This window comes from Gekko japonicus, unplaced genomic scaffold (genome assembly GCF_001447785.1).
Source record: "Gekko japonicus isolate JY-2015 unplaced genomic scaffold, Gekko_japonicus_V1.1 scaffold34, whole genome shotgun sequence".
NCBI lineage: Eukaryota > Metazoa > Chordata > Lepidosauria > Squamata > Gekkonidae > Gekko > Gekko japonicus.
In genome coordinates, this window is record NW_015173673.1 from 1628933 (window position 1) to 1636970 (window position 8038).

The 8038-nt window shown below is 43.7% G+C and overlaps 1 protein-coding gene across 1 annotated transcript in view; it reads right to left on the minus strand.

Moving 5' to 3' along the window:
• Positions 1-8038, minus strand: part of CACNA2D4 (calcium channel, voltage-dependent, alpha 2/delta subunit 4) — a 251208-nt gene that overhangs the window by 155046 nt on the left and 88124 nt on the right. The window contains exons 20-21 of the mRNA XM_015422870.1: positions 6298-6359; positions 3411-3478 (exon numbers count right to left, since the gene is read on the minus strand). Coding sequence (XP_015278356.1) covers positions 3411-3478; positions 6298-6359 — 130 coding nt within the window. The remainder of the gene's footprint in view (positions 1-3410; positions 3479-6297; positions 6360-8038) is intronic.

Below are 8038 nucleotides of genomic sequence, written 5' to 3' on the forward strand. Positions count from 1 at the left end.
CCACCCAGCCAATGGCAGGGCAGGTTGGCTGAGGGAGCCAGTCATTGGAGGCAGCTCTTCTGAGTGGCATATTTTCCGCCCATACACTAACGGGGCGCATTTTAGAATTCTGGCACCCAAAACTCCTTTATAATAAAGGAGAGATCTGGGGACATTTTGTTAGTTGTTTTTTCTTACAGAATGGCATATGTTTCTGAATTATTGTATGGCCTATTAAACATGCACAGTTTACTGCAGGTTTTCCAAGCAGTAAGCCTTTAAATTTGACTCTGGATTCTATGCCCACCTTCCGCACCATTCTTTTTCCTTTGGTGTATTTATTCTACAGGTACAATTTTTTAAAAACACCACTTTTCTAAATGGAGGTGGAAACGTAACTTGTGACATGTGGGGGGTGGCGTCCAAAGGTGAATTTTTTTTTAATTTACACAGTTGCCCTATCGCAGCTCTGCATTAGCATCCAGCAAGCCCCTTCCATTTAAATCCTCATGGTTCAGGTTTTGTGCATGCATTTTAGTGTTAGTTCATTGAATGAAAGGGAGGACAAAGGTATGCAGGCAAAGAGGGAAAACCGATGCTGAAACTGACAAGACTATATTTGAAACTGACAAGCAGCTGCAAAGCCATTTTCCATATTGCCAAGCAGTAGGGAATTCTCTACTGCTTTATCGGCCACTGTGAAAAATGTGAAATAGTCAAACGATCTCATAATATGGGGGAACACACTGAGTGTACAGAATGCATGGTAGAACCAATTACACTGGCACTGCAAGCTTTGATCTTTGGCAACATCGAGTGTGTGTGCACGTGCGTGCGCAAAGTTGGCTGCACCCCACCACGCTTTGCACAAGGCTGCAATGTGTATGGGGGAGGAGTCCTTTGGCAGAAGCTCTGGAGAGCTTTTTTAGTCTCGTTCCACTAAATTGAAAAAAAAATTCAGTATTTTTTGCTGAGGCCCTAGTGCAGCTGCACAGTAATGCTAATTACATCAAGCGACTTGGAACGACACTGACCTGGAATCTAGTTGTCGGAGACATCTTAATACACCATTGTAAGCAACGAACTGTAGAACTGAATAGCACCTTATGATTTTATGTTTTAACTTATTATGAAATGATGCATATTGTTTTATCGGTTTTATTGGCAATTGGGCCACTGCTGTAAGCCGCCCTGAGCCCATTCGTGGGGAGGGCGGGGTATAAATTGACTAAATAAATAAATAAATAAATAAAAAATTTCCTGCCCTCCCTTGCAATTCTGTGTGGTTTTCTCTTTGTGATTCTCTAATTTGATCCTGCACGCAGGTCGTGATCTTGGCAGTTTTTTAAAGCCTCTCCTGTGCCAATTGCACTCTTTCTTCAAAATGGATCATCCCAAGCGATTCTTGTTCAGTGATTTGCAGAAGGTTCATGTGACTCAGCCGCCATTTTAGGTTAGGCTTCTGGAGACTGTCAAAATGGTTCCCCAAAAACTTTGTTCACTAAAGTGTTAAAGGGAAAAATATTTTCAAAGCTTTAGACTTCCCATCCCAGTGTCTCTCTCTCTTTAGATTTAATGTCAATGTCATTCCATGCTGACAATCCCCACTTTTTTTATTTGCATGCAGCACTGAAATACTTTTTTTTCGCATTGGGGATGCTGCCATTTGCCTCCTTTCTGCTCCCCCTTTCAAGTCAATACCAGCAGGGAACTAAACCTCATGCAGCTCCTTTTAAACTTTCCCCCCATTGTTTTATTTTTTTTAATTCAGTGATCCAGAACTATCAGTTTCTGCCCATCTATCTATCTTCAGCACTGTGAACAGAAGCCCAAGATGGACTGCATCCTCTCACACAACTTTTTGATTCCCGTCATTTTAATTTTTTTATTCAACTATCTGAGACTAGTGAGTCTCATATTGCTAGACTCATGCTGCTTGTCAAAGAAATTAAAAAAATTAAAACAATGAGGGGAAAGTAATCAATGGAGCTTGTACACCAATGAAGGGGGAGGATGGCTGAAGGTGCAGAGTGGGCGGAATGATCTCAATGTGGATGGGGGAGTGACCTTCGAATGGCAGCAAAAAGGCAGGGGGGAAATCCGAAGGAATCTGTACGCTTTTGAATTTTCTCCAGTTTGGAAGTGAAACAAGGGGAAAACTGGCACAAAAGCACTCTCAGAAAACCTGGGGAACAGTGACCAGAAAGTGAACTGAGCGCTGACGGGAGGAAAATCAATGCAGAATGAAAAAGAAAACCCTATGAACATGTATGGTGAAAGCAAGGGAAAACACCCATGCATAATAGGCCTATGTCTGTGATCCTTCTTGCCACCATTTATGTATATACTTGAACAGAATTTCAGGAGTGTATATACAATAGCCTTCTGGAGAGCATGTGAGCCTCCCCCCAAAATGGAGACAATAGCAAAAATAATTGCAGTTAGAATCAACTACCAACCACAAAGTCCTCCATGTTATTTTAGCAAACTGGTTATATGTGAATTAGACGACAGTACTATCAGGTAGATTCACAGTGGGTTGCAGAATCATACTAAAATAGTGCTTATCAATGGCACTTCATTCATCTGGAGGGAAATCTCAAGCAGCGTAATATAGGGCTCTGTCCTGGGCCCAGTGCGATATTTTTATCAATTGCTTTGATGAACAGATGGAGGAAATCCTTATCAGACTTGCAGATAAGACAAAGCTGGGTGGGAATAACTAACACCTTAGAAATGAAATTGCAAATGACCTTGAAAGACTGGAAACCTGGGCTGAAAATAGCAACCTGCAATTCAACAGAAAAAAATGCGAAGTTCTATATTCAGACAAAAAGCATCAATGTTCAGGTATAGGATGGAGGATACCTGGTTTGGCAGTAGTACATGTGGAAAAGATCTTGGGATTGTGGTTGATCAGAAGCAGAATGTGACTACACAGTGTGAAATAGCACAGAGGACATTACACATAACCATCTCCATGCCTTTTCAAGTGTCAAAGCAGCTGTGTGTGGGAGGAGCCCTTTCAGCACATGATAAAGCATGAGGGGGGGGCACACAAAAGTGCCTCATCCCACCACACCTTCATACCATTTTAAAATAATTTTAAAATGGTGCTGGTGCTGGCCTTGTGGCAGCCCCTTCTAGTTTGGCCTAAAACAGGGCCTCCTCAGCCAATTCCTAATGGCTCAGCTCGAAATTAGGAGCCAGAAGGCCTCTGATTTTAAATTGTCATATATAGTCTTCAGGAATTCACCTCAGAAATTTTCTACCATCAACCTACTGGATCTTCAACAGAGGAACTTACTTAACAGAAGGACTGGGCTGAAGGAAAGAACAATTAGAGACATAAACACAGCCATGGTATAAGAAGGTAGTGCTCTGTCTCTTCCTCCCACGACTGATCGAAGAATGCTTGCTGTTCAACTTACCTTCTTCCACTGTTGTGTTCCCAAGAAGGATGTATTCCCCATGCCCTCGTGATAGAACAATTCCAAGACTGTGGGTTAAAAAAAACTCTGTCAAGGAGAGTGACAAAGGCCTGCATTATGTGATGCAGATACAGCTATGTGCTTACACTGTGAAGTCAGACATTTCCCCTTATTTATAAGCTTCTGGATTCAATTCCCAGAATCAGTTCCCCTGGAGAAAACGGCTAGTTTGGAGGGTGGCTTTGTATCCCATGGAGCTCCCTGTCCTCCCCAGGCTCCACCCCCAAATCTCCAGGAGTTTCCTAACCTGGAGCTGGCAACCTTAGCAGAGTTAGGAGAGAGAATGTAGACTACGGTGGCGCTTAACTCCTGCCTCTGTCTGTCTGAGGTCAAAGAAAGGCACTTTAGTCAAAATGGACCCTGATACATGACAACCATGGCCTGGGATCCTACACGTGCTAACATTCATTTCTCTCTCCCTCCACCTAATTTTTCCGTGCCCGCTTTATTTTCAAGTCTAGGTTTAGGTCTCAGGTCTTTCTCATCTCTATCCTGCTGGCAACAGAATGTACTTAATAGTAGTATAGTAGCAAACCTTGTTAATATTATAAACAGAAGGGGGGGGTAATATTTTCCTATAAGCTAACAGAGTAGTAAAAGGAACACTAATCTGTTTTTGTGGTTATATATGTAGAACAGAAGTTAGAACTCCCAGTTCAGGCACTGGGTTGTTATGATTATTGTTGTGTTGTTGAAAGATCTAATAGCCCTTTGGGGACCCAAAGCTGCATTATTCTCCTGTCCTCCATTTATCCTCACAACAACCCTGTGAGGTAGGTCTGGTTGAGAATGTGCCACCCTATAACCTTCTATAGCAGACTGGGAATCTAAGTATTAGAGACACATGACAGATTGCTTAAAAGCTCTCTTATTAGATGTTGCCTATCGTGAAGATAACCTGGTTCAAGATATTCCAATTCCCTTCATTTTTGGCACTGCAACTTCCATCATCATTCTGGGGTTGGTAGCCAATTTTCAAAAATGTAGCATTATTTTCTGAGTTATGCCGGCCACAAACAGAGACCATTGGCTTCCATTGCAAATAGCATGGTGTGGTTGTGGGTTGTCTCATCTGGGCCAGGATTTCCCCATGCCTTTCAATTTTGACCCTGGAACTCTCACAATCATCCTGCAGCTGGTGGCTAATTTTGAGTCTCCTAGCTTTAGTCTCTGATGAGTTATGCCTGCCAGTGTGATGGTGTAGTAGTTTAAAGTGTCAGACTACAATCTGGGAAACCCAGGTTCAAATCCTGACTCTGCAATGGAAGCTTGCTGGGTGACCTTTGGCCAGTCACACACTCTCAGCCTAACCTACCTCAAAGGGTTGTTGTGAGGATAAAATGGAGGAGAGGGAAATGATTTAGGCTGCTTTGGGGGCCCATTTAGGGTTGCCAACCTCCAGGTGGCACCTGGCGATCTCTTACAATTGATCTCCAGACAAAATAATTTTTCCTGGAGAAAATGGCTGGTTTGGATGGTGGACTCTGGCATTATAACCTGCTGAAGTTCCTGCCCTCCCCAAATCCTGCCCTCCTCAGGGTCCACCCCCCAAATTTCCAGGTATTCCCCAGCCCAGAACTGGTAACCCAATCCCCACTGGGGAGAAAGGTAGGATATAAATAAAGTAAATAAATAAATAAAAAACAGATGGCCAAACAGGTCACTTATTTTATTACTATAGATTCATGGTAACAGCAAGCCAAGTGATTTGTTTTGTTATGATGTTTGGTTTGGAGCAGGGTCATATCGGGGGGCGGAGGTGGAATCTTTGTCTGGTGGATCTCAGTAGCCCTGGCATCACATCCCTATTAAACCCTCCCCTCATCAAATTCCACCCTCCTCCAAGCTCCATGCCCCACATCTCCAGGAATTTCCTGAGGTTGGCAACCCTAGTGTGACGTCCTCCTTATTGGGGAGGACTAGTTTCACTTTAAAAGTTCTCTTTATTTTGTTTAACAGGGTAGATTCTGCTGCCACCAGGAAATTTTAAGGATTTCCAAACCTTTATGCTTTTACTTTTGCTCTTGCTAGTTTGGTAGACCGAGTTCAAGGCTTACGAGGAACTATGTGGTCCTGGGAAGTATTTCATTCAGAGCTGGTATAAACTTGGATAAAATAGGATTTATTGAAATAACTACTAAATAAGAGGGTGATACAATGAAACTAGTAACGTGTAAATGATGAACAATTGCTTTGGTATCACACACAATCTTATCCCTCACTGACAGGGATCCTTTCATGTAACTTTGTAACACTTGTTTATCTCAATGCCATATATGTTCACTGTTTCACTCCAGTTTCTTTTGACACTCAGACTTTCCTTTAACTTTTCTTCACTTAAACTTAACTTTACTTTTTCCTATACACTCAGCTTTCAGCTCTCTTTCTTTTTCTCACTGAACAACCGCAGCTGTCAGCTTCTAACTGCTTCAACACAGAACTGTCTGTCTACATCAACTGTAAACTTGTAACTGAAACTCCTGACTGACTCACATACTCATCCTCCCAGATTCACTTCCAAAACCCCTCCCCCTCTCTGTCAACCACCAATCATACCACACTTGCCTCTCTCAACCACTCTAGTCTATCTACCACAGCCATGCAACCAAACTTTTAACGAGACACACACACACACAAAAACAAGGAATCATTACACCTAGCAACAAAACTATGACCAAAGCAGCATTTGGAATTAAGGTGTAGAGAACCTTTCTGTGTGTACCACAGTCAATGCTTTATCAAATCAACTTCATCAATAAATGATCCCTTTCCCAAGAAAAGCCTCGCCTCTAAAGAGATCATCCCTCTAAATCATCTGCTCACTCACCTAAAGGGTGTGTCATTGATATCCGTGAAGAAGTAATCATTAGTGAGGAACAAAACTCGTCTCTGGGAACAAAACAAAACAAGAGAATCAAAATTCCTCTAAGGGACACCTGTTTTAAATAGATGAAAGGGTCACACTCTCTTACTGATACGCAATTCAAATCAGATATAGGTAGGCCTGCCAAATCTCATCAAATCGCGGCGGGGGATCTGCATGTCTTTGCAGAATCCTTGCCGTGGGGACGGCGAGACGTGTTGCACCGCCATCGCCAGGACATGACGCTATGCGTCGCTCTGGCAACGGGGCTGTTTGGAGCCCCGTTGCCAGAGCAACGCGTAGCGTCAGATCCTGGTGACGGCGAGTGCAACGCGTCTCGCTGTCCCCGCGGCAAGGATTCTGTGAAGACCTACGATCCCCCGCCACGACTTGGCAACCCTAGATATAGGCATGTCAGTAGTATGCTGAAAACACTCGGCTGTATTTCTCCTTTTCAGCCCAGCCAGATAAGACAGTGGATAGTCCGGACTGGTGACTGAATGTCATGATGGGCTGGATGAATGCTGATAAATTCAATCCAGACCAGACTGGCTCTTTAATCACTGGCTGGCAATATTGTCTGCAGAATGGGGCTGCACTCCACTTGAAAACCATGGTCTATTATGCACTTATGGTTTCCGTTGCTTTCAGGGTCCATTAACTTTTTTTGGGGGCGGGGGGTTGTTCCTGCATTTGGTTTCCTCTCTTTAGTGCTCCCTTTAGTGCTCACTTTGCTTTTAGTCTGCTTTTCCCCTGCATTTTCTGAGAGCGCTATTGTGGCAACTCTTTTTAAAGTTCGATCCAAAGTCGAAGCGATTTTTAGAGCACAATGATTTAATTGGATTTCCTCCCCCTTGATGCCTACTTCCCTGACCACATCAAAGTCATTCTACCCACTCACCCACCTTCTGCCGTCCCCTCTCCATCACTGCTGTACAACCACCATTCTTTATTTTTAAAAATTTGGCCATACAGGACTAGCCTGAGACTAGAGTCGGAACGTTAAATCAAGAGTTTAAATCTCCAGTACCCATTTGTTTTTGTTTTGCCATGAAAAGTTAGGGATGGGACTCCACTGTAATAGCCATCTCTCATTTGTTCCTAACCCCCCCCCAGCGGGTGAGCCCTGTGCTCTGCACCTCCTGGCCATCTGACTCCCGCCCCCGCCAAAAGCCTTCACAAGGACCCTTCCTAAAAAAAGTCGAGCCAGACAAGAGCTTTTGGGGCCAGGGCTGATGATCTATTTTAAAAAAGGCTTATCCCTCCCTGCTGCGCAGATTGCATTCCGAGGGGTGTGCATTTTTTCAGAAACAATCAGAACCCAGGCTCCTCAGGACTCTTCTTTCTGTGCCTTTTGCCTCTTCCTCTCTCCAAGGAGCAAGCTTCAGCATGGAAAGGCTGCCCTCCTCCACCTCCTCCAGGCTCACTCAGAGGTTCGGGGACCAGCAACAAACAGCAACATTCACTTGGAATCCTCCCCTTTCTCCTGCACACTTAGTCATCAACCAAGGAAACCTCTTTTTCCCCCTTTCCCAGCCAGACATCATCATCAACAACAAAAATCATGTTGAGGGACCATGCGCCCTGCTCCAAAGCAGGGACTTCTTTTTTTAACCTTTAGAAAAAAATCACCAGCTGAGCTCTCTACCAGAAATAATATGTATGCAATGGTGATTTCTAAAAAATACTGTGGTGTGCATTCCTG